Genomic DNA, 25423 nt, shown 5'->3' on the forward strand with positions numbered 1-25423 from the left:
ACTTCTGCAGTGTCTAGGCCTAGGTCCGGGACCTCCCTGGCGCTCCGGGGCGTGGGAACTCCACCTTCCCAGCAGGCTCTCCACTTGGTTAACTTGCCCAACCTGCTAGGTTGACTGTTGGCCCAGTCCTGGACTTCTCTGCTCCCGGGGAGGGCAGATGCCCAAAGGGCACGCCACTGCCGCCGCCGCCCAGGCTCAGGTCCCGGCCTCTCTGTGGCTCGGACTCTGGTCCCGTCACCTCCACTTGGGAACTCAGAGCATCCTTTCGCCTTCCTGTCGGGTGGCGGCTGCCGCCCCGAGGCCTCTGTCCCTTTAAGAGCGAGAACGAACGCAATCAGGAAGTGTGCGAGCGCGGAGCCGGCTCCGAGCCCAGCAGTGCCTGCCCGCGGGGAGCCGGGGAGGAAACCCTCTGCTGCAGCACCCCCAGCTCCAGCGGTGCACGGCCCCTCCGGCCGGCCCAGCCTCGGGGTCCCTGGGGCCGTGGCCTCCAGGATGCTGTGCGCCCGGCCCGTGGATGACTCTGAGCTCTAAAAGCTCGGCGGTGCCACGCGCTCCCACCAGCCTGCCAGTCCCCCAGCGGAGATGGGGTGAGTGTGCCCAGCGGGCAGCGGGGGCTGGATCGGGGCGGCCCGCGTGGGGCGGCGGCGGGGCCGCTCTCCGCGGAGTGCCGGGCTGCGGACGCGGAGCCGGAGCTCCCCCGGCCCCGCGGCGCCTCCCCCTGCCGCTTCTGGGGGCCCCGGCAGTGCCCCGCGCGCGGCCTGCGGTCGTCACCCCTGCAGAGGGCTGCGACGGAGAGAGGCGGGGAGGGCTGTGGCAGGGAGGAGAGCGGCCACCCGCCCACCACGCTCCTTTTCTGCGCTTGCCGTCACGTCCAGCTTCGGCCTCCGTCCTTTCCTCCGGCCCGGCTCCGGGGGCGGGGAGGACTGCCCTCACCCCACCTGGGGTCTTTGTCCCCGGCGCCAGGCCCGGGGAGTGGGGAGGAAAGTCTCCCGGAGCCGCTGGGGAGATGGAAACCCCCCAGCGCTGGGGGAGGGTGACAGACAGGAAAGGGTTAAAGGGCTGGGGCCGGTGGCCCCCGACCGAGCCTGAGAAGCACACCGCACCATCAAACAGCACCGAGGGGTGCCTCTCCGCCCTTCTCTTTCCGGTGTAGCTCAGCTCCTGGACTTGCCACAGACAGAAAGCCTAACAGACACTCTCCCGGGAGAGTCTCTGCCTGATCCACGGCTGCTCGGAGCGCGGGGTAAGTGCGTTTGGCCAAGGGAGAGTCCCCGGGAGGGGGAGGAGGAGTGGCGGCGGTGGGTGGGGCCGCGGGGGCCCTGGTCCCAATGCCCACCCTTCTAAAGCCAGCCGACCCCCAAGGAGAGCAGCCTTCCCTGCACCGGGCACCCACCCAACGTGCCCGCCTCCAGCTCCTAGGCAAGGCCCTGGCAGGACGAGGAGCAGCACCCAGGACCTGCGGTCCTTCCAGGGCTGGGCCTTTTGCACAACCCTGTGCATTCCCGGGTCTGCCACTGTGCCCTGCCCCCAGCACCAGGGTCCGACCGGAGCACCAACCCCGGGAAGGATCATGAAGGGGATGGATTGATTATGCTGTCGGTGGGCTCCCCAGACTGGACCTCTTCCCTGGCCTTGATTTCAGGTCTCCCTGCCAGGCTTAACATCCCCAGGCCTGCTGGCATCACAATTCTTCTTCAGCCTCTGGGATGAGGGGGTGGGGGACTTACCTGATCAACTCATTCAAATGAGTTGTTATATTATCTTTAGGGAGTCTCTCTGTATCTCAGCTGCTTCTAGAGAATGCAAACACGAATACATTTTCTGAAACTAGGACTTAGCCTCAGAGTCTCTTCAAGTGGCTGCTGGCTCAAGGAATTGACATTCTCAAGATCTGCGTTTTAAAAAAGATTACAGAAAGAAGGCTCAAAGAAAGCTAGGGAACTGTAGGGTTCCAGGTGTGGTGACCATGCGTTGAGAACCCAGCAGACAGATGTTAGAGCCTAGTCCAACGTTACTGGAGCGCATTTGAGAGGTGGCCACCCTTCTCAAGCTCCTTCTCCCAGTCATCCCATTAAGACCAGCCCTGACCCTATTTTTCAGAGAGGATTTGAGTTTACTTTCCAGGACTACACTCTCCGGAGCCAGTTGCTTTAGCAGAACTGGCCTTTGGGGAGAAGAGGATGGGGGCAAAGATGGAGAGTGGAGTTGTAGGGGTTTCAGACTCTCCCCCAGGGTTCCTGGGCCCTTGGATTTGATGGTGTCCTGCCCCCCCCACGCCCTCCACAGGCACTCGCCGGCACACGCACGTGTTCACACTCTCTCACATACTCACACATACACTCATGCACACACACATTCAGACACAGGCACACTATCTCGCACACACTCACACGCACACTCTCTCACACACACATGTACACACACGCACACTCCCTGCGACACCGTGTGCGATCCTTTCCAGAGCAGCACTGACCTGGCCACACTGGCCACCCGTGCAGCTGTTCGCTCACAGCAGCAGGAAGTGGTGGGCCCAGGCGAGTGGGTGGGGAAGGGCTCCAGGCTCGTGTTGCAATCCTGGAGATTTGTGGTGGTGTGGTTGACGCTGCCTGACCTGGGGCCCTTCCTTCAAGCGCTATTTCTGCTTCCTGGGACAATCCCAGGCCTGGATGCCAAAAACCCAGAATCCTCTGTGATTGGGATAGGTAACAGAGAAAAAGGTCTGTCTTGGCAGAGTGACCTCTGGGGAAGGGGTTGGAGAAGACTGGGAGTGAGGACAGGTAGAGGGCCCTGTGGCGGGACAGCTACGGGCTGTGGGCTGAGGGCCCCAGTGGCTGCACTTCTTGTTGGAGAAGTTTCTTAACCTTTCCGCGCTTCACACTTCCTCCATCCCCTCACCTTGGGAATGGCCACACTGGAACTGTTTGTGGGATGGTCTTGGACGCAGCTCCCTGTCAGGCCACCTGTGTCCACCCCAGGTCAGGAATGGAATCCTAGACCCCAGTGTGTTGTTTTTCTAGGCCCAGGGTGGCCGGCCAGCCAGATGCAGAGCACCGTCAATTACCTCTGGCACACGGATGACCTCCTGGGGCAGGGGGCCACTGCCAGTGTGTACAAGGCCCGAAACAAGGTAGGACACAGCCCTGCCCAGGCCCCTCAGGCCCGGAAAGTTCTTGGCCCTCTCAGCCCCTGGTGGGCAGCAAGTGTGGTGTGTGGTGAGGCGGAGGCTCACTCTGGAGCGAGGGAGATGCTAAGGCTTTGGGAAGAGGTGTGGGGAGCTGTGAAGGGCTCCTTGGGATGCTGCTTCTGTCAGGCACAGTTTGGGGCTGGAAAGAGAGAGAGAGGAAGACACAAAGCCATCAGCCTGGGATGAGGGCAGCAAATCTACGAATAGCAGAGCTGGGAAGTGGGACTCGTTTGGATTTTCCTAGCCTTTGTCACAGCTCTGTCCTGTGAGACCTGGTGCACAGTCTTTTCTCCAGAGCCAGGGCCAGAACAGGTTCCCGTCCTGGCTTCGCTGCAGCACTAGGGGGCGATAGGCACTTACGTGGTTGCTGTCAGTAGAATAACCAGAACACCAAGCCATCCCTGCACCTGCACCATCTGGTGCCCCATGTCCTTGGCCCCTCTCAGGGCTGGACCAGCCCCTCTTCCCTCTGAGTGCAGGGAGGAGCTGAGGGGGGAGCCCCCAGCCCCAACCAGGCCGTCTTCGCTCACGTCTGGTGTTGGGCAGATGAGAGACGTTCCATGGAGGTGTGCTCCCTGGGGCAGGAGGGGGAACTGACGTTCTCCCCCACGGCAGAAATCTGGGGAGCTGGTTGCTGTGAAGGTCTTCAACACGGCAAGCTACCTGCGACCCCGCGAGGTGCAGGTGAGGGAGTTCGAGGTCCTGCGGAAGCTGAACCACCAGAACATCGTCAAGCTCTTTGCGGTGGAGGAGACGGTGGGTCCAGTGCTTGGTCGGAGGGAGGTGGTCTTGTCCTTGACCTTCACAGGCTGGGAAGAGGCGGGTCACATAATAATGATGGTCAGAGGGTCAGCCAGAGCAGCAACCTGGAATGTGGAGGACAGAATGCGGGGGGGGGGGGTGGGGGGGGTAGCGCATGGGGAAGTAAAGAAGGGAAGGAGGGCCTGATCAAAGAGGGCTGCCTGGAGAAAATGACCTTGGGCTCAGGTGTATGGAGTGACCTTAAGGAAGGAAGGCCAGGCCAGAAGCTGGGACCTCGAGAATGGGACTGCTGGCTCTAGGCTGAGTCACCCCCTCTGGACAAAGCCGGTGCCTCCCATCGTGACGGAAGGGCAGGAGATGTGCCTTCCAGCCCAAGCCTCCCTCTCTCTGTCCCACGCGCAGGGGGGCAGCCGGCAGAAGGTGCTGGTGATGGAGTACTGCTCTAGCGGGAGCCTGCTCAGCGTGCTCGAGAGCCCCGAGAACGCCTTCGGTCTGCCTGAGGAGGAGTTTCTGGTGGTACTGCGCTGTGTGGGTGAGCCCCTCCCTGGCCCCCACCAGGACGTCCCCTTCCCCGGCAGACCCACTGCACACCCTGCCCTCAGTGGGAGGCCAAGTCCCGGAGGGGACGACATTTCTGAAACAATCACCCAAACACTGAAGACATTCTGTCCCTCAGAGGCTCTGCATTCACGGATATGGGACAGACACGAGAGAGCAGACGGAATCCAAGCGTCTGATTCCTGCTAATCAGCTGTTTAAAACCCCGGCTTAAAGAAAGTTATTTTTTTTTTAAGATTAGTTATTTATTTATTTGATAGACAGAGAGCACAAGTAGTCAGAGAGGCAGGCAGAGAGAGAGGAGGAAGCAGGCTCCCCGCTGAGCAGAGAGCCCGATGCGGGACTCGATCCCAGGACCCTGAGATCATGACCTGAGCCGAAGGCAGAGGCTTAACCCACTGAGCCACCCAGGCGCCCCAAGAAAGTTTTTTTTTTAAAGCAGGTCATACACCAGGTTCAGGGCAGTGTTATTCACAATAACCCTGAGATGAAAATAACCCAATGTCAGAGGCAGATGGAGGGAACAAATAGAATATATACGTAGAATGCAATACTCTTCATCCTTCAAAAGAAACGAAGCTCTGACCCAGGCTACATGCGGGTGAACCAGGAAGGCTCTGCACTCAGTGAAGTCACAGGTTCTCTCTGATTCCACGCACACGTGGGGCCTCGCCCAGTCACATCTGCAGAGCCAGGAAGGAGAGCAGTGCGTGCCGGGGTCTGGGGGGACGGAGGCACGAGCGTGACTGCTTACTAGGTAGAGATCCTCTGTGGGCATTTACAGAGCTCTGGAGGTGGACGGTGGTGACCGTCGCACCACACTGGGAACGTGCTTAAGCCACTGAATGGCACACTTAAGATAGTAGATTTTGTGTTAGGTCTACTTTATTACAATTTTTTAAAATTTTAAAATTTTAGATTTTGTTTATTTGAGAGAGAGAGAGAGCACAAGCGGGGGGAGCAGCAGGCAGAAGGAGAAGCAGGCTCCCCGCTGAGCAAGGAGCCCGATGTGGGACTCGATTCTAGGACCCTGGGATCATGATCTGTGCCAAAGGCGGATGCTTAACTGACTGAGCCACCCAGGCACTCCATATTTTATTACACTTTTTTAAAATAAATCGGACAGGAAGGGGGGGGTGCCATCCTTGGGAATTCAGAGGCATGGACCCTCTTGATGTCTTAGAGAATCCCAGTGGAACCTCCACACCATGTCTTTGGGAACCCACTCCTTTGTCCTGTGCCCATCTCTCTTCTCCTGCATGTCCTGTGACCTGTCAGCCCATGTGAATGCTCTCTCTGGACCCAAGGACAGCCTTCCGCCCAAAGTAAGCCCCAGGCACGAAGCTGTCCCTGGCCAGAGAGCTAGCAGCCCGCTCTCCGCAGTGGCCGGCATGAACCACCTGCGGGAGAATGGCATCGTCCACCGAGACATCAAGCCTGGAAACATCCTGCGCCTCCTGGGGGAGGAGGGGCAGAGCATCTACAAGTTGACAGACTTCGGGGCCGCCCGGGAGCTGGATGACGATGAGAAGTTCGTCTCTGTCTATGGCACTGAGGAGTACCTGGTGAGGGGGAGGTTGGAGACCCACTGCCCAAGCTGGAGGCCTGCCCTGACAGCTAGTTACCCCTCTACTTGTGACTCTCCCAGGGCGCCCCCTGACCCCGGCCAAGGGACTCTGTTCAATCCCCCTGCGTGTGGCAGGGCATACGTCCCCTCTGCCCCCCAACCAGAAGATTGTAGTCTGTTCTCCAAGATGGAAAGCGTGACGCTGCAGCCTGCCTGGGCCTCCCCGCTGCAGTGTCCCTGCCTGGCCCCCTGCCGGGGCCTCACTTGTGCAGTTCATTCCTTGCTACGATCCCCACCAGGCAGGGAGCACCACTGGTCACTACTTTCCCCAGGGCAGAGGCTGGCCAGATAGACACACACTCGGTGGGCTAAGTCCACACCAGTCTTTGAGGTGACGAAGGAGCTGGTTTTGATCATTCTGTTTTCCCTGGAAGGTGGCGGAAGGAGGTCTGCGGGTAGGGCCCGGGCCCGTGCCTACCCGCCCCCTCCGTGGCTGCTCACTGGTTCTCTCTCCCGCAGCACCCTGACATGTATGAGCGGGCCGTGCTTCGCAAGCCCCAGCAGAAGACATTTGGGGTGACTGTGGATCTCTGGAGCATTGGGGTCACCCTGTACCATGCGGCCACGGGCAGCCTGCCCTTCGTCCCCTTTGGAGGGCCACGGCGCAACAAGGAGATGATGTATGCATACAGTGGGCCCCAGGCAAGGCGGGAGACGGGTCAGACCCTGGGCCTTCCCCACAGGTCCCTGCTGTGTGTCTGCTTCCTCCGCTCCCTCTGTGGTCCTCCTCGGGGCCATCTCCATCATCAACCAGTCACACAAGAAGCTGAGGCCTGCCCTGACTGGTGGGAGATCAGCCCTTTATCTTAGCTCAGGGAGCCCTGTTAGCGCTCCCTTCGTGCGCATGTGGCCCACCCAAGTTGGTTGAGGCTCTAAAAGGGACCTGCCCAAGATGGCAGAGCCTGCCAGGGACAGGGGTGGGAAACGGGATGAGGACCCGGCCTCCTGATCCCAGGTGCGAAGGCTTCCCAGGTTTCCTGCATTCTGGTCCAGAGGTAGTTGGGGACGGTGGCTGCTCCCACCAAGGGCACGGCCCAGAGCAGGGAAGGTGGAAGGTGGATTGTGGGACGGTCAAAACCCTCACCCCCAGTTCAGGAGTCCGGCTGTGTGGAACCTGGATTAGGTTAGGGGAAGGGGAAGGAGACAGACAAGGCAGAGGCTGGCAGGGAAGGCTGGACTTTGCAGGGAGGGGAGGGTTAGTGGAGTGGGGCACAGTGAGGGCACAGGTGCAGAGGCCGGCCAGACTAGGGGAGGTGCAGGAAGGGGCAGAGAAAGTGGGCCGTGGAAGAAGCAGAAGCTTGATATTTCCAGGCTAATGGGGAGGGGCTGGCTGGTGTGAACCAGTGCTTTGAGAGCCCTCCGTGCTGAGTTTGCCATCCCTTGAGATGTGATGGGCCAGGGGTCCCGCTGACCAGGTCCCACCTCGGCCCAGGTATCGGATTACCACGGAGAAGCCAGCCGGGGCCATCGCGGGCACTCAGAAGCAGGAGAACGGGCCCCTGGAGTGGAGCTACACCCTCCCTGTCACCTGCCGACTGTCCTTGTGAGTAGACACAGACCCGAGTCTGGGCTGGCTTCCTTGTCCCCCGCCCAGAGTCGGGCCCTACCTCAGAGGGCCCCTTGTGCCCAGTCGGCCCCGGTAGACCACGTTCCCAGTCAGGCCTCAGTCTTACGAGTTCATCCAGCTCTCCCTCCCCATCCGGCCCTGACCCACCGCCTGGGTCCAAGCTCTTTAAGACATGGTCATGTGATGCCCCCGACCCACTCAGAGAGGATGAGTCTGGGCCCTGGTGCCTGACCATCTCTGCATCCTGGGGTCCAGGGGGCTGCAGAGCCAGCTGGTGCCCATCCTGGCCAACATCTTGGAGGTGGAGCAGGCCAAGTGCTGGGGCTTCGACCAGTTCTTCGCAGAGACCAGCGACATCCTGCAGCGAGTCGTCGTGCACGTGTTCTCCCTGTCCCAGGCGGTCCTGTACCACATCTACATCCACGCCCACAACACGTGAGTGCGCGGGAGCCAGGGGCCCATGCGTGAGAGCCTTCCCTACCCAGGCAGAAGGGTGCATCCTAGGCAGTACTCTGTGGGCTCTTTAGAGAGAAAAGCATCTGGGTCCGACCTTAGTTTGGAAAATACTAGTTGCACAAATTTAAAGTTAAACCATTCTTCCTGCTGCTGGACTCCAGCAGGAAGAAGCCCCCCGCCCCCCATGCAACATGCATTAGGCTCCTGAGGGGTGCGTGTGTGCGCGTGTGTGTTGGCGACGTGTTTCCCAAATATATTGCTCAGAGGACCCTTTTTCTCTAAAATTCTAGGTGAATTTTAGTGGGAGTATTGCCGGAAGGGCTGCGAAGGCAGAGACTGGGTACTGGGGCTCCTGCATTCGATTCCTACTCTGTCCTCATCCACTCCAATAAGGCACGAGCTCTAACCTTTGTCTCTCCACCCTTGATAAGACAGGCAAAACCCAGTCCCTCCCTTGGCAAAGCTGAGCCCTCTCCGTGGATGAAGACTGAGATGGGGTTTGGGTCACCTGGGCCCTATATCTTGCTGACACTTCCTGTCCTCTCTCTTTCTCCCCCATCCCCGGAACCCCTTGTGTGTCTAGGATAGCCATCTTTCTGGAGGCCGTGTATGAGCAGACCAGGGTGGCCCCCCAACACCAGAAGTTCCTCTTCGAGGGTCACTTCTGGGTCCTTGAGCCCAACTTGTCAGCACAACACATTGCCCACACGACCGCAAGCAGCCCCCTGACCCTGTTCAGCACAGCCAGTGAGACCCCCAAGGGGCTGGCCTTCAAGGACCGTGAGTGGGGCTCACAGGCTGGATCTTTTCTCCTTCTCACATTCTATAAGGGGCAGGGACTTATGATCCAGGATATTGATTAGTATCTTTTGTGGGTATATCTAGGGGCTCACGGGGTACAGAAGCAGATCTAGCCTCTGATCCTCCCACACCTCTGAAATGCCACGTGACTCAGGCTTCCCAGTGTCCACAGAGCTGGGAAAGAAACTCCAACCGAAACGGGGAGATCTGGATTTAAGAGGATTTCCACAATCTCTGTGATGGGTGGGAAAGCCTTGGATAGTTTGGGTTGGAGGACGCAGGAGCCCAGAGAGAAGGGAAGTTTGCCAGGGGTCCAGAGTTTTATCTTCCAAGTTCTAGAAAAAGTATCATCCCTTCTTCCTCCTTCTCGGTCTCCAATGCTGGGAAGGGGGATTAACCTTGAAACTCCTGGGTATGAGGGTGGTTTAGCCCGTTTTCTGGCTGTTTCTGGGACTTTGGGCCTGAGGCTGTATGTAGTTCTCCAAAGAGGACACAAGGGGGCACTGAGGGACTGCAGTTGTAAAGTACAGAGCGAGCATTTATGTAGGCTTGGGGGGCCGCTCTGTGCAAGGTGGGAAGCTGGCGGTGGAAGACAGGGAGAGAGGGGTGTGAGTAAGGAATAAGGAAAAGTGAACTTAGGGTTCGTCCAGGTCACACAGGCAGCCCTCTCAGACAGGGTCTTTGTCTGCAGCTGCTCAGGACATCCCCAAGTTCTTCCCCAAAGTGGACCTGCAGGCAGATTACACCACCGCCAAGGTGAGAGGGGGCCCGAGGGGGTGCAGGGAGGGGTCGCACAAGGCGGGGAGTGGGACTCCTAACCCCGCCCCCTGTGTGTCGCAGAGCGTCCTGGGCGCTGGCTACCAGGCCCTGTGGCTGGCGCGGACCCTGCTGGCCGGGCAGGAGCTCATGCTTCAGGGGCTGTACTGGTGTGTGTGAGTACCCCTGAGGGCTGGAAGGGCTGGATGGGCAGGGCAGGCGGGGTGGACCTCTCCCACGCAGCCCTGCGGCTGTTCCCTTGGGCACGGTGCCCTGGGCCCCCTGGCAGAAGGGAACTCCGACTCAGTCCCCCGTTTGCAGGGAGACACTCCAGGCTACGTGCAGGCGGACGCTGGAGGTCACGCGGATGGCCCTCCTCTTCCTCAGCAGCAGCCTGGGCACTGAGAGGTGGGTGTCTTGCCTGGGGCAGGGGGGCTGCGGCCAGTGCGAGGCTGGCTCAGACCCTTAGCCCTTCTCCATCTGCCTGTTCCTCACCCCCAATATTTCCAACAATGGCCCTCGCCTCCCCCTACCCAGACCTCCCACCCGCCCTGCCGTTCAAGAATACAGAGGACAGCCCTACCTGTCCCTCATCCCCACCCCCCGCCTGGTGACTGTACCTCCCTCCCCCCCTCCACCACCCAGTCACCGCAGGGGGAACGGGGCCACAGGGACACTGTCTCAGCAGGTAGGAAGGCCCAGAGCAGTGCTCTAAGGAAAGCCCCCTTCGCCTCACCCAGCCCCCCGGACCTGACGGGATGGGGATCCAGGCTGCCCCATCCTCCACGCTCTTCCTACTGTCGCTTACACTGTCCTCACCTTCCTCATCTTTCCTGGCCCTTCCTCAGGGCTCCATGCCCGCCATTCATCTGACTTAAACTGATCAGGTGTGACAGGCCAGACAGAGGGAAAGACTGGGGAGAAGGGAACCAAGCTGGAGGGTCTGGAGATGAGAAGCAGGAAGACTCAATTGGCCATAGCACTTCTGAGCCGTGGGGACAGCCCCCCACCCCCAAATCTTGGAAGGCAGGGGCCATGGTACAGGAGAGAGGAGGTAGCTCTGCAGCTCAGGGAAGCTGATGGTGGCTGGAACCTTCCCCACTGGGAGGAGATGAGGGGTGGCAGAGGAGCAGAGGCTGTGTTGAACGTGCTTGATGTCCCTTCTCTTCACATCGCCTGACCTTCTCCCTAGGAAGGTCCTGGGAGTTTCCCAGCCGTGCAGCAGCCACTAAGAGGAAGGGACTGATGGGGTGACAGAGATGTGGGAAGAGGCAGAGGAGAGTCTCCAGATGACAGGGGCAGAGTCCCTGGCCTGGCTGAGCCTCCTTTAAATGGTAACAGAGATGAAGTGCTGCCGGGGCACAGCATGGCTTCTCACGAGGAGCTCTGTCCAGGGCACAGAAAGGGGGTCCAGGGATAGATGTGGCAGAACATCCACATTCCCCTGGAGGAGATAGTCCTTCCAGGCACAAAAGATGATAGGATGGTTGGGAAAAGGAAGACTAGAGATAAGAAGAGGCAATCATGGAGGTCTTCCTGGAAGAGGTGACGCTTTTAAGGCCACAGTGAAAGAGAAGACCTCGAGTTGGGAGGTCCTGTGCAGAGACAGAAAAGGAGGCCATGACTGGGGAGATTGTAGGAGGGGTTCCGGTGAGGTCTGTTGAAGCCACAGTTAAAATGGAAAATATCCCAGAGTGAAGGTGGAGTGGGACAGAGGGATGGAAAGGGGAGGAGAGAACGCATGGAGGTCCTGGCCAGTCTAGTTGGTAGATTGAACCGGATAAGAGGGCCAGCAGAGTTCTAAGTTCTACTGTAGGTTCTTGAACAGGAAAGATGTGCGTTGAGAAAGCATTTGGGATATTTGTCTGCCCATTTTCCCTGGACTGAGGACAGTGGAGAAGGGACAGGCCAGCCCTGGGGCTGGAGTCCTGGGCTGCTGGCCACTGTTTTTCCCTTTCTGGATCCCAGGGCCCCCTGGAGGGATAGTATATCTAGAGAGCTTGGGCTCAGAGGAGGGCCTGCTTCGAAGCATAGTTCAGCCTCCCTCCTGCCAAGGAGGAGCACAGAGCTGAGACTCAGAGGCCTAGTCCAAGCTCTTCAGTTGGGACCTCAGGCCACTGTTCTCTCTCCCAACCTGAACCACTATTTCCTCGTTTTCAAAATGAGAGAACTGGATGATCTCTGAGGCTTCCTGCCTCTGAACCTTTGCAATTCCTTCCTTTTTTGAACATCCTCAGACACGTCGATTCTGGAATCTGAGATAATTTAATGAACACAGGCATAAAGTGGCTGCCATTGCCCAGCCTGGTGACTCACTTCTCCCATAGCGCCCTCCTCCTGCTTCAGGCTCCCCAAGCCAGGCTCCCTTGGCAGAGTGTCTTCGCCTCTGTTCTGAAGCTCCCTGGTCCTCGCAGCATGTGGTGGCAGTGTATAGGCAGCCGGGACTGGCTCAGGAACCCCCATGCCTCCCCCACCGCCACCAAGTGTGTGTCCATACTCTCTAGCCACGCGCCTTAGCTCTGAGGTCCTCTTTGATGCCCACAAATACGGAGATTCATCTCTGTTATGTACTCAAAGGTCTGAGTCTGGCAGAGCTGAAGTGATTGACACCAGATCCTGCAAGACAGGCGAGGGGGCAGCTAGGACTGGCGCTCAGACCCATGTCCCCGGCTTCCCTGCCCAGCTGCACTAGTCAGCTTCAGCCGCTTCTGCTAGCCAAGCATTGCATGCGCTAAAATCCATTGGTACGTTCACTAATTCATTCACCAACCATGTATGGAGGAAGTACCGTGTGCTGAACACTTTGCGAGCTGCTGAGGATATAATGGTGAACTCCTGCCTTCATGGAGCTTCCCCCGCCGTCCTGATTCTCCCCCCCTCCTCTCACCTTCACCTCCCCCTGCGCCAACACTACTCCCAAGACCAAGCACAGAGGATTCTTTCCCTGATCATGGTTGTGATAAAAATAGTATATGCTAATTGTAGAAAGCTGGAAAATACAGACAGATAGGCAAAAACGAAATAAAAAAATACCATGTCCTTGCCACCCAGAGCTAGGTCATGACACGGTAGTAATAGAAGTTCTAGGTAGTTTTCGGCGATGTGTATTTGAGTATATACATTGACGGACATGAGATCTGATGGTACTTGTGCTCTTCTAACCTGCTGTTCTCAGCACATGAGCCCTCCAGCCTCATGTCCATACCTTGTCATCTCCTCTAAAATCAGCCATACACAAAGTTCTCTTACTAGCTCCCTCCTCTCCTTTTCTCACTGGTTTTATCCAAACCAGGCTCCAACGCAAGACCACACTTTGCATCTAGTTGTTTCATTCCTTAAGTCTATTTTAATCTTGACAGACTGCCTCTCCCCATTCTGGCGTTTTGGGGAGACAATGCCCGTTGTCCCACTTTCTGGACTCTAGGGATTCCTCTACACCCTCTGGGTTTTTTTTTTTTTCTTCCTTCCCAGCATTTCTTATAAACTGAGAGTTCTGAAGGCTAGACGGATTCAAGTGGAATGTTTTTTGGCTAAATACATCACAGATGACACCAAGTACACTTCATTCCCTCCCGCCACTGGGTGGGGACAGCTGATTCCTCGATCGTGTGGTCACATTTTCCCTGTCCAGGCCTGCATTAGTCACCAGGGATTTGGCATCATGCCCAAGAGAGTAACTTAACTTTGCTGGGGCCGTGGGATGCTAACAGTCCGGGTCCCAGAGCATTATTGGTAATATTCTAGGAAATACATCTTTTCCCTCGTTAGGAAGCTATCGCTTATCCTGATGTATAGTTTTGACTGGGAAGGCACTTGGGTCTTTTCCTTTAGTTATAAATATTCCTAATAAGGGGTCCATAAAGGCTGTCTCACTGTACGGACTCATGGATGTTCATAACTTCACGTTGTTTCCATCTACCCCCATCTTTTTAGTCTTTGCAGTGCTCAACAAAGGTACAACTTTGGTGAGTCGGGGCCCCTTGAGGTTGGTTTCTCCGATCCAACCGCAGTACTCCCCAGATACCCCCGAAGGCAGCAAGGCTGTTCCAAAGATGTCATACCCCTCCTGTGGTCACGGGGTTCTGCCTCCCAACCCCCCAGCCGTGTCCTTTCTTTGTCCTTCCTTGAGGTTCAGCAGTGTGGCCGGGATGACTGAGATTCAGGAGCTGAAGAAGGTCACGGAGCTGAGGTCCAGGCTGCGGGCTGTGAGTGAGGCGGGCGTGGGGGGCTGTAAGAGCAGAGCTGGGGGGCCGTGGTCCAGCAAGGCTGCTGTCAGAACACTAAGCTGAGGAACCCCGGGGGGTCTGCCTTTTTTTTCTGTCCTCCAGTTGGCAGAGGCCCTCTCCAGATGTTCCCACAGTATCACAGAGTCCCAGACAAGCCTGAGCAACCTAAGGTCTGAGCTGCTGAAGAACCGGGATCAGGTACATGCGGACAGAAGGTCTGTGGGATTTTCCTTCTTGGTGGGGTGGGCACAGGGATGCACAGCTCGGAAGGTCCGGTAGCCGTTTTAGGCATCAGTCTGCGTTCTCCCTTATCTTGGCCAGGGTGCTGGGGTATGGGGTAGTGGTGTGGGATCCAAGAATGAGTAAGACCCTCCCCTATGGAGAAAAGCATCTGGGGTCCTGCCCCCTTCTGGGAGTTTAGAGAGAGAATTAGAAATCCTAGCAGGTGCAATAGTTCTAAACAAAAGAATAATTTTGTTCCCTTCCTCTTCTGAACCCTTGCTCTGCTCATCCCCTGGATTGGCCCTCCTACTTCTATCATCTTATTTAATCCCTAGGATGCCACTGCTGCTAGTATGCCCCTTTTGTGGATGGGGAAGCTCACTCTGGGAGTTTAATGTGCCCTGGGACACAGACGGTCCATGACAAATGACAGTGGTGGGACTTGACGTCACGTTTGCTCACCTCCAAGGCCTATGTTCTTGGCCTACACCAGGGATTTACAGCTTTGAGAGCCTCATTCAACATATATAAGAATGCCTGCCCGTCCCCTCACAGCCTGGTGTGCGGGCCCTGCCCTGTCCACGCAGCCCGTTCTTCTTGGTACCCACTCCGCTCAGTGCTGACGGGGATCCCTAACCCGGTCCCCCAGATCCGAAATCAAAGAGCTCTGAAAACTGTGGGGTTTTGTTTGTTTGTTTTGGCTGCAAACCCTGACCTCAGTCTTCTGCTGCGAGTTGTCTTTTAGTCTGTGTTTCCCTCTTAGAGTGGATACTCTTACTGTTCCTTAAAGGCTGAAGGTATTGGACCCCAGACCCAGACCCCAGACCCCAGACCCCACTCAGGCTGTCCTATAACATAACCTATGTCTGCTGGATTGCCTTTCTAGAATCAGAAGACAATTCTGAATTTGGGATGTATCTGGCCTGAGTCTTTTGGAAAAAGACTGGATTTGAGGTCTCATCCACCCCAAGTTCTCCAAAAGATGGGTGCCTGGGACCCAGCTTGGGCCCAGCCCAGAGTCCAGCTCCAGAAGTAGCTGAGATGGGGTCCCTGGGAAGAGCTTCCGGAGGGAAGTGGAGCTAAACAGGCCCAAGGGTAGAGAAGAACACCCCCTCTCCCCAGAGACACACACATTCAACATCTCTACTGTCTGTATCCAGCCCGAAAAGGGAAAGGAAGAAACACTACTGACCTTAAACCCCAGCAGGTGAAAGTCCTTGAGAGGTCATCTCGAATATCCGTCTGCCTCCAGGCAGGATTGAGGACTGAGGACTGTGGACTCATTCATGTTTTATTTCATTTTATTTTATTTTTTAAAGATTTTATGTATTTATTTAACAGAGAGAGAGAGAATGAGCACAAGCAGGGGGAGCAGGAGAGGGAGAAGGAGGCTCTCCACTGAGCAGGGAGCCTGACTCAGGGCTCGATCCCAGCACCCTGGGATCAGGACCTGAGTCAAAGGCAGACACTGAACCAATGGAGCCCCCCAGGCGCCCCTCACCTGTGTTTTAAACAGGGGTTGTCGGTTCATGATTTAAGCCCCTTCCATGTGCCAGGTGTGGGATAGACCATGAGGCCCCGACTTCTGCTCTCCCCAGGCCACCAGGAGAAAGGCTTCTGCTGCACTGCTGTCCTCAGCGGGCCCTGCTGGACTCACAGGGTCCAGACTCCTGCCTGGATTCTGTTCTCAAACCTTCCAGTGTAGCAAAGGCCATCCTCCTGTGGCCTCTCCTGCTTGGCTTTCTGTCTGTCTGTCTGGTCTTTGATGAAATACCTCGAGTGTGTGTGAGAGAGAGAGAGACAGAGAGAAAGAATAAACATGTGACTCAGAGGTGGCTGGCTGGCCCCATGGCACCTCAAACAAGCTTAGGGACAGGAGAGTCACCCCCACTCCCAGACTGGCCCCCCAGACTGTGGTGATGAGGCTCCTTCTGCAGGCGGACAGCTCCTCTGCTCCCTCGGCCCACCAACCCTCGCCCTGCCCAGCCATGTCATCCCCTCCCTTCCCTTTTACTCTGTGCTGTTTGATTCTCCCCTTGCCTGGTCCCCATCTCCTGCCCACAGCATCCAGCAGATTCAGTATTGTTTGGACAAGATGAACCTCATCTACAAACAGTTCAAGAAATCCAGAATGAGGCCAGGTGAGCCGTGGGGAGAGCACACTACCCCTGCTTCCCTCCCTTCCTCCTTCCTGCCCTCTGCTTATCCGGCTGTTTCATGCCATCCCTGTGGCTGCTGGGGGCCCAGCGTGTGGCTGCTGGTGTGCAGCTGGCCTAGGGCAGGGTCCCCGCCTCTAAGCTGCCTGCGGACAGTGAGGGACAGGAGGCCTATGACTGTTGCCCTGTGAGAGGCGTGGACGGCATGCGTGGGGGGCTCAGATGGCCGGAGCCTGGCTGTGCTAGGAGAGGTGGCCCTTGGAAGAGAGCCCTCACCTCTGCAGAGCACTTTACAGTTTGAGGAATGTTTCCCAAGCCATCGTGTCTTTGGCTCATTGAAATAGCCAGGATTTCCAAATGAGGGAGGGTCTGAAGACATATCCTGTAGTCACCGGCCTGCTCCTTCCCCGGCACTCTCTGCTTGTCCTCACAGGGGACCTCTGGGGGCACAGGCAGCTCATTTCCAGGCTTAGGAACAGGCGGCTGCTTACAGTGACCGCGGTCATGGGGCATGGTAGGCTGGAACCCAGGGGCAGGCTGGGGCAGGGGGTTGGTCCTGGGAGACCCCAGTTGACTCTTGGGGTTGAGAAGCTCACAGACGAGGACCCAACCCTCTTCTTCCCTGGCCATGCCTCCAAGCTTCTCCTGACATGTGGACTGCAGGCCTTGGGCTCGAGTGCCAAATTCTCCTCCAGCTCTAGGATTATCTAAGAGCACTGTCCCCTAGAAACTGGATGCCACAATGTACCAAACTTTGAGTTCTCCAGTAGCGAAAATTTTAAAAGTAGAAACCAACAGGTGAAATTAATTTTCGTAAGATGTTTTACTTAACCCAATATATCCAAATTTCATTTCCACATATAATCAATTTTTTAGAATTATATTAAAGAGATGATTTACATTCTTTTCTTTTTTGTGAGTGTGCTAAGTCCTCCCAATCCTATGTATATTTGACACTCACAACACATCTTTCTCCGGAAGCTAATCTTTTAGCAGACGGAACGGTCATTCTTACCAAAGCAGTAAGGTTGTGTTCATTGGTAAAACAATATTTTCCACTGCTCCAGCTTTAAAGTTTTAGTTAATTGAATTAATGAAATTAAGATAAAAATTATTTTCCTCAGGTGTGCTAGTCACCGGCAAGGTGCTCAGTAGCCACATGCGTCTGGTGGCCACTGGCTTGGACATACAGATCTCTCTAGATGATCGTCTGTTCCCAGGAGCCTCAGTGCTGCCTCTGGGGTCTGGCCAGGGAGGGGAAGGGGAGAGCAGCCCAGGAGTGGGGTGGGGCGGGGCGAGGGGACGGATGGACAGAGACTCTTCCATTCCTGATGCGCCACTGGCCTGTTTAGCTGTGATTTTTCGGAGAACTTCAGGGGCTTTTCTGCCTCCCTCCCTCTGACTCTGCCCTCCGAGCCTCCCCCCCCTTCTGGGCCCCTCCCATGCATCCGACACTGTGCTCTGGGCTGTTTGGGATCCTCATTTATTTCATGCCTGTAGAAACTCTGGGCAGCATCCCCCTCCCCTGTTTATAGATAAGGAAACCGAGACCCCAGGAGGTGCAGTAGCCCAAGCTGTCCTGGTCTGGGGGCGTTTAACCCCTTATGCCTCACAGTTTCGTTCCTATTGGTTGCGAGAGTCCTTCATGAAGATTAAACGTGAAAGGGAGAATAACCCTTGACAGCTAACCCCCGGACTCCTGAAAAACACCGCTCTGTAAAAGGCTTCCTGGTTTTCTCTCTCCCCTCGCACCTGTCCTGGGTGTCCCATGGGATGGCTGAGGAAGCCGATTCTGTGCGGCGAAATCCCGAGTCTGCAGCTTCTTGCCACTCGAAAGCCAGTCTGGGACTTGCAGCAGGGACTCAGCTCTGTGCTCAGCTGGCTGAGAGCAGGACCCCAGATGAAACGCCCAGGGAGGGGGTTCTGCTGTTAGGGAACTGGGAAACCTCTAGCTGGGAGGCCATTCCTTGCAAGCCCAGCAGGGAGCAGCATCTCCCTAGCTGGTGAGCATCCTCCGGAGGCGGCCAAGGGACAGAACCAGGACTTCATACACAAGTGGCTGGTCCGTGAAGGGGAGGTGGAGGGTGAAGGAGAGATGCAAGGTGATGGCCTGGCTTATCCAGCTCCTGGCTCCAGAGCCCCCAGCTGGCTTTGCCTGCAGCTTGAATGGTCGGGAATGGGACCCACAGGCTGCAGGCAACCACCTCTGGGAGGGGTGTTGGATGAGTGGCTGGGGCTGACCACATATCCTTCCAGGCCCCCTCATCCACCACTTTCCACCTGAGGTGTTCCCCAAGTACTCATCTCTCCACCTTCCTGGCTCCACGGGGCTGTGAGCTCCCCAGGGCCAGGCTGAGCTCTCTGCATCCTTGCAGTCGTCCCCAAGCCTTGTGGCATTCTGTTTTGTTGACCGACTGAACAGGTGACATCATTCCTCCTTGTTTCCTCCAGGGCTTGGCTACAACGAGGAGCAGATTCACAAGCTGGATAAGTGAGTAGCCCGTGGCAGGTGGGTGAGCAGTAGGGTGGGGGTTCCCAGGGCCGAGCCAGCCTCTGCTTGACAAAGGGTCCTGCTCCCAGGCCGTAGCTGGGCAGAAGCAAAGCGGGTCAGTGTGTCTGGGGCAGGTTATCTGGAGCCAGGGGAGGGAGACTGGGTAGCTGGCTCAGACAGAGCTTTCTACTAAGCGGGCTTGAAGTCCCTGGATTTATTTCCAGCATGAACGCGATCGTGTGTAGTATTTCTTTCCCTAACTGTCCTCCCTGATTTACCGCTTCCTGCTTCCTGCTCCTGACCTTCCCTGTGCTCCTCTCTGCCCCTCTGTTTCCTAGACACTCATCTTCCCGGAGGCCCTCCCTAATTTAAATGGTTATTTGGAGACTCACTCCCCCAGTTGCACACCCACCCCTGACCCTCACGCACTCTCTCTCCCCCTCTCAGTCTCTGAAACCATCTCGCCTTCTGTGTGAGGACTGGGCTTGAGTGTGTCTGTTCCCTGAGATCCCTTCCATGCCTCTCTGTCCCTGGGCTCTGTGTCCCAGTGCACTGACCTCCCCAGTTCACGTGTGTGAGCCTCAGTCCCTCCTTGTGTGGAGACATAGCCCCGCTGGGGATGCTAGGCCTTGGAGGAGGTCTCCTTGCTGGAGACACAGGGACGCTATGCAGGAGTGTGGGCAAGTCCAGCTACTTCTCTCTGTGCCTCAGTGTCCTTTTCTTTTCAGGGTGAATTTTAGTCGTTTAGCCAAAAGGCTCCTGCAGCTGTTCCAGGAGACGTGTGTGCAGAAGTATCAGACGTCCCTGGTCACGCACGGCAGGTGGATGAGGTAACAGTCGGGCCCTCCCTCCTGGGGTCACAGACCTGAGGGCCCTTCCTGGCCTGGCCCTTCAGGCTTCAGAGAACCCTGGGGTTTGCAGAGCCCTGATTGAGGGGAGGTGGTCGTAAAGGAACAAAGAAAAAAAAAAGGGTGGTTTTGTGCACGGGGGTGATTTCTGCACATTAGCTTCTTTAACCCCACAATGTGGACCCCACGCAGTAGACATTATCAGCCCCCATCACAGATGAGGAAACTGAGGCTCAGAACACGGGTCTCATTCTTAGTGCTACACAGCTAGTAAGTAGCAGACCCATGACTAGTACTGGTTCTGTCTCTAAAATCTGAGTTCTTTCCGCATTCCCAGGTGGGTGTGCTGGGAAACCCCTTCTCGGGGAGAACACAGGATCCCTCTGGAATGAGGCAAGGCAGGCTTACAGACTTCCGATGGTCGGGGATGCAGGGTCAAATAGAACCCACTCACACTGTCTCCTGGAGGGGATTTGGGTGTTTCCTTCTCACCTAAGCCCCTCCCCGCTTCCTCTGTCTGTGGGAACATCGGCCCCTCCCGAGAAAAGAAGGCAGGTTCTCAGGCCTGTATGACCCGTGGGCTCATTATGGGGCTGCGACCCAGGCACTCACCCACCCTCACATTAGAATACGGCTTCTCCACCCCTAACCGCCCCAAATTCTGATTTAATTGGTCTGAAGTCAGGCTTGCATATCAGCATTTTAAAAGCACCTCCAGGTCATTCTACTGTGCAGGTCGCAATGAGAATGGACCGCCCGCTTGTCTGTGCTTGGATTGGTTTCCTTGTTGTGCGATGGAGACAATGTTCCTGACCCCTCCCTCCACTCAGAGAAAAAGAGAATTCCTAGAAGAGTCCTGACCTGGCTCTGCTCTGGCAATGGGGCAGTTCCCAGAGCAAGTGCGCTGGCTGGGCTGTCCTCTGCCTCTCAGGAGCTGAACCTGACCCTGAGCTCCCCCTCAGCGGCATGTGTGCTGGGCCCCAGCCATGTGTGGTTTTGCTCCCCATCGTTCTGATGGGACCATTGGCAGCCTCGGTCAGAAGTGTCATCTGTCTTCCCCCAGTGGGACAGGGGAGGGTTGAGGGCATACCTGGGGGGACAGAGACAGTGAGGGAAGCGCATTCTCAGAACCCCTCAGCTCCTGCTCTCCCCCATGTCTGTGTGGTGACCTTGACAGCTGGAGGGGCCACGGGAAGAGCCAGCAAACCCAGCTCGGACTTTTTATCTGTTCTCTCCAGGGAGGTGCACGAGACCAGGAACCATTTGCGCATGGTCGGCTGTTCTGTGGCTGCCTATAACACAGAAGCCCAGGGAGCCCAGGAGAGCCTCAGTAAGGTGCGCAATGGTCAGGGGCATGGGCGCTGCTAAGAGGAGCCAGGTTGGTCTGGCACCCTGGGGACATGGGGCTGTTTCCTGCCTCTGGGCAGGCCTGCCCTTGGCCAAGTCCACGCACACTGTGGCTAAGGAGGTCTCTGACAAGCAAATGTGCACTTCCTGGTGACCTCAGACTGTGGGTCACTGTGAGGACAGAGCTTCCAGAATGCTGGGACATTGTCCTCATGCCTCGTGTAGCCGGGGAGGTTCCAGGCTACTCTGGAGAGAGGCAGTGTGAACCCTCCTCTGTCTTCTGGTCTGGTCTCTGGGAAGAGACCAACATGGAGAGCTCTGAGAAGGCTGCTCAGGTCCCTGGCCCGCAGCCCCCGCAGCAGCCCCATTCCTCAAGAGGCTGGCTGGCTGCCCTGCCCCTTCCCCTAGCTCCTGGCTCATGCTGGGCCATCAAGGTGCAGGTTAGATCCAGAGGAGAACGTGGCTGTCTGGACCATTAAATCCAAGCACAGACAAGTGAGGGTGGCTGTGTCAGCTGTGCTCGCGTGGGAAGGAAGGGCCTTTGGGAAAGCCTCCGGCATTCTGGGTTCTCCAGGGATGCAGGCTGGGCGCCATTTTGTTATGTTGTTCTTATCCTTACTCATACCTCTCTTGCAAAAAAACACAAAAAAACACATCTGTGGCCCATTCCGCCTGACTAACATGTGGCTTCCCTTCAGATCCTTGACCAGGTATCTCACCAGCTCCTTCAGGACAGAACAAGGGAGGCTCAGGTCTCCCCACCCCTGACAGCCCCCTATCCCAGCCCTGCACTGACGGACCTGGTTCTCCAGTAAGTGCTGGAGAGAGGGGCGTGTTGGGGGGTGGGGTGGGAGGGAGTGGTGGGAGAGGGGGTATAGGGTGCAGACGTTAGAGCCCGAGGGGTTCTGCCTCAGGCCCCGGAATAAAGAGTCAGGGTGGCGGGCTTCTCGGGGAAGGGGGCTGGTGGGACGACGTCGCCCTCAGCCACAGATGCCTCTCTTGCCTCTGCCCCGCACAGGATGCAGGAGCTCTGTGAGGAGATGAAGCTGCTGGCCTTTGACCTTCAGGACAACAATCGTGTCATTGAAGGGTGAGGAGCTCCCACTGCGTGTGTGGCGGGCTGAGGACAGTTCTTTCAGAGCTCTGGCCTTGTCCGCAGGCCGGTCGCCATCCTTGTGAGGATGTGAGCCTCAGGGCAGTCCGAAAGGGGGGTTTGGGGGCACATGGAGCTATGGCCGCGTCCCGTTCCCCGTGAATGTGGACTCTGTCCCATGCCTCCCCCAGACCCTCTCCTGCCCCCTAGGCCCCCGTCCGCGGACTGCTGCTCTTCATCTCCGTGTCACATGTGGGGAAACAGCAGCACTGAGCTTAGCCTGACTGCCCGAGGCCTGGGTTTCTCTGGCCTTGCTGGGCTCAGCCTCACGCCCAGGCTCCCAGGGCGGCCAGCTGCAGGCCCAGCCTCCCCGACTCTGCATCACACCCCAGTTAGACTCCCCTCCTTGGGGGAACGAGAGGGCGCAGGGAGCGTGCCTCAGCACTCAGACTTTGGGATTTTTTTGCGCCAGTAAAACTCACAAAAGCAAGCTGGGGAGTAACAGAGGGACCGACTTCTCGTATAAGGAAGCAGATTTGAAAGGGAAAATCCTGCCATCTAGTAGTCGTGCTTTACAAAGCACGTTTTCTAACCCCAAAGAGAAGGAAGGACATGATCTCAGTGTCAGGGATGGTCCTCGCCCTGAAGCTCCATGGCCTGTTTCCATACATACACACTTGGGGTGCGTGTGCCCATATCCCCCAACAGCTTCCCCACTGCCCTGTGTCTGTCACCTCCCCACGGGAGGACCAGTGGCACAATGGAAGGGATCTGCAGACTCCCGTAGGGTTTGACTCCTGACTGCATGACCCTGGGAGGTTTTGCTCAGCTCTGGGCCTCAGTTTCCTCCCCTCTGAAATAGGAATAATGATCCCAAGCTCCTGGTGGAAGCTAAGGGTGAACTGGGATGAGATAGGCCACGTGCTGGGGAGGGGAGGGGGCACAGAGGGAGGGGCTCACTAAATGCTAAGTGTTCCTCAGAGGCCAGGCCAGTCTGGAACCTGGAATTGGGATTACGAGCTGGTGTGCTGGGAGCAGAGCCTGTGGTTGTCCCCAGAGTTGGGGAGTGTCCCTGGGCTGAGGGGGCATCCCCTCCAGGTCCCAGCTTCTTAAATACCCTCAAGGAGGAGATTCTTTCCAAAACAGCCCTCAGGGGCAGGAAGTTCTAATTTTAGTGCCATAAATTTTTCTCGCTGTGATACAGAATCTATTCACAGATAGCTCAAAACTTTATTTTAGTGAATTTTTACTTCCTTATTGAGAGCGGTAGCCAAAGAGCCTGCAGAAGCCATCTGAATTCCTGTTCCCTCCTCTTGACCTTTTGGCTGTCCCGGATTCACCAGGGGAACTTTTAAGAGTGCAGCCCCAGACTTTGCCTCCAGAGACTCCGGTGCTGACAGGGGTGGGGGATTTTAGTCCCCCCAGGGGATTCTAATGTGTAGTGGGGGTCAAAGGCTTGATGAGGGGATAGCTGAAGACTTGAATGGCTCGGTTCTCCCCACAGCTGAGTGTGCTGGGTCCTGACACGGCCCTCGGGCTTCTCCCCTGCATGCGAGAAGCTAATCTGCACCTTTCCTTACAGGTTAAGTCGGCCCCCGTCGGCTCCTGACTCCTGATCTCTGAGCCCTGGGCCGCCCGCCATCCTGAAGCATTAGAATCATCCGAACACTGCTCTCCTGCCTGCAGTGTGGGGCCTACCAAGGGATCACGTCTGGTCCCTTCTCATCAGCCTACCTCCCTCCTGGCCGACAGCTGGGAGACGTCACCAGCATTACCTTCCACTGCCTCTCTGCCCAAAGCAGCATGGCAGGGTTTGTGGCGGCAGGTGCTCTGTCAGGACCCCTGCCTGGGCTGACCTTGGTGCCTCGTGCAGGCTGAGGTCACCTCTGGCAGGCCGCAGGGAGAAGAGGCTCCCATCGGCCTGCCTGCCCACCTCCTCTGGGCCATAGGGGTTCTCTTCTCAGGGAACAGAAGGGGAGGCCTCTGGGGGTTTCCCTAGGATGCTGGGTCAAAAGGCCTCATTTCAGTCTTCCCTCATCTTAAGGGGTTTTATGTTGAACATACAGCCCTGCCCTCTCCTGTGACTTCTGAGGGTTCCCGCTCTCCGCCCCAGGCAGGACAGAGCCTGACTCTCCCTCTACTCTGGGTCTGGCAGAGCCTGGGAGGAGAGAATGGGGGGTCCAGGCCAGGTGCTAGGGCCTCGGGCACCCTCACCTTCCTCTCTCCCTGAGGCCTGGCCGGGCCCTGGGAGACACAGCTGCGGTCAGCCGTGAGCACAGGCCTGCAGGTCCAGATAAAAGGCCTGCACCTTTGAGAAGGGGAATAAATGTGGCTTTCTTTTCTATTGAGTGGCTCTCACTGGGCTGTGTGTGTGAGGCAGGGGAGGGCTCTTGGCAGAGTACACTTGGCCTCCCAGCAAGCGCTGGGTGGGGATCTGTGAGGACAGGATTGGGAAATGCAGGAGGGACCGGTCACTTCCTGATCCCTGCCTTTCCCCTAAATGGGCCCTAATTTCAGGGAAGATCCTGCTGGGAGGGCTTGTCTTCCCATTCCTTCTCCTGCCCCCAGCCATTTGGGGGACTGTCTAGGGGGCCTGGGATTGGGGGAGAAAGGAGATCTCTCTTTTCTCCCCCCTTCAATCCACCATCGAAGTGCTTACTCCTTTCCCCCAGCCGGCCCCCCCCCCCCCCCGCCCCCGCCGCCACTCTTCAAAACCTAGGCTGTGTCCTAAATACTGAGCTCGAGCACTACTGTGGGTCATTTTGAGTGTCCCCTCATTTTGCCTAGAAGCTAGAATGGTGCCTGGACATTCAGATTCGGACAGACTTGTCTGTCCCCTGAACTCCATCCAGCCTCCCCTTTACCGCGCTACGCTCCCCACTTGGGCTGGAGAATGCAGTGAAGTAGCCCTCTTAGGGGAGGGAGGGAGCTGGGAAGCCCCACACCGAAGCATGAAAACAACATTATGCTTGACTCTAGATAACCCTAGAAACCTTTCCTGCCCATCTTCTTGAAGCCTCCATGTCCTCAGACGCTGCACTGCCTCATGACCCAGAAGTGAGGTGCTTGACTCTGATGCCCTCCCTGCTGCTTCTCTATGGAAAAGACCAGCAGCCTCTAAAGACCCGGGAGAGGGTTGCTGGGGCAGGGGTTGTTAGCACTGAGCCTAAGCGGCTTTATGTATGCCATTTGGGGTGTGTGTGTGTGTGTGTGTGTGTGTGTGTGTGTGTGTCTCCATGGGGTCATTTAAGCCCAGTGGGTTCCAATTCTGGGGCCCCTGGAGCCAGCTGCTACCTTGTGCCCCTGGGCCCTGGGCCACCTCGGGCCTT

At 56.9% G+C, this 25423-nt stretch overlaps 1 protein-coding gene across 10 annotated transcripts; it reads left to right on the forward strand.

Moving 5' to 3' along the window:
* Positions 1 to 464: 464 nt before the first annotated feature.
* IKBKE (inhibitor of nuclear factor kappa B kinase subunit epsilon) lies at positions 465 to 24438 on the forward strand. Of its 10 annotated transcripts, none has more exons than XM_032878481.1 (22): positions 465 to 587; positions 1154 to 1243; positions 3018 to 3127; positions 3800 to 3940; positions 4349 to 4478; positions 5888 to 6069; positions 6591 to 6751; positions 7564 to 7674; positions 7954 to 8133; positions 8738 to 8934; positions 9647 to 9711; positions 9796 to 9887; positions 10033 to 10119; positions 13841 to 13916; positions 14040 to 14152; positions 16224 to 16300; positions 18767 to 18806; positions 19535 to 19636; positions 20893 to 20989; positions 21700 to 21812; positions 22020 to 22091; positions 23677 to 24438. In XM_032878481.1, the coding sequence occupies exons 1-22, from the start codon at positions 515 to 517 to the stop codon at positions 23708 to 23710; spliced, it is 2343 nt and encodes a 780-aa protein (XP_032734372.1). In that variant the 5' UTR covers positions 465 to 514; the 3' UTR covers positions 23711 to 24438. The 10 variants fall into 10 exon arrangements, with proteins under 10 accessions (XP_032734372.1, XP_032734375.1, XP_032734374.1 ...); XM_032878484.1 differs by having other exon boundaries at positions 19547 to 19636; XM_032878483.1 differs by having other exon boundaries at positions 13847 to 13916.
* Positions 24439 to 25423: the final 985 nt, after the last annotated feature.

Source organism: Lontra canadensis, unplaced genomic scaffold (assembly GCF_010015895.1).
Source record: "Lontra canadensis isolate GAN:19392208 unplaced genomic scaffold, GSC_riverotter_1.0 scaffold63, whole genome shotgun sequence".
In the NCBI taxonomy this organism is placed as follows: Eukaryota; Metazoa; Chordata; class Mammalia; order Carnivora; family Mustelidae; genus Lontra; species Lontra canadensis.

Bases quoted from the DNA above. Each gene is read 5' to 3' on its own strand.
- IKBKE (XM_032878481.1), top strand. From the start codon at position 515: ATGACTCTGAGCTCTAAAAGCTCGGCGGTGCCACGCGCTCCCACCAGC. The intron at 588-1,153 runs GTGAGTGTGCCC...TTTCCGGTGTAG, and splicing joins AGTCCCCCAGCGGAGATGGG to CTCAGCTCCTGGACTTGCCA. The intron at 8,134-8,737 runs GTGAGTGCGCGG...TTGTGTGTCTAG, and splicing joins TACATCCACGCCCACAACAC to GATAGCCATCTTTCTGGAGG.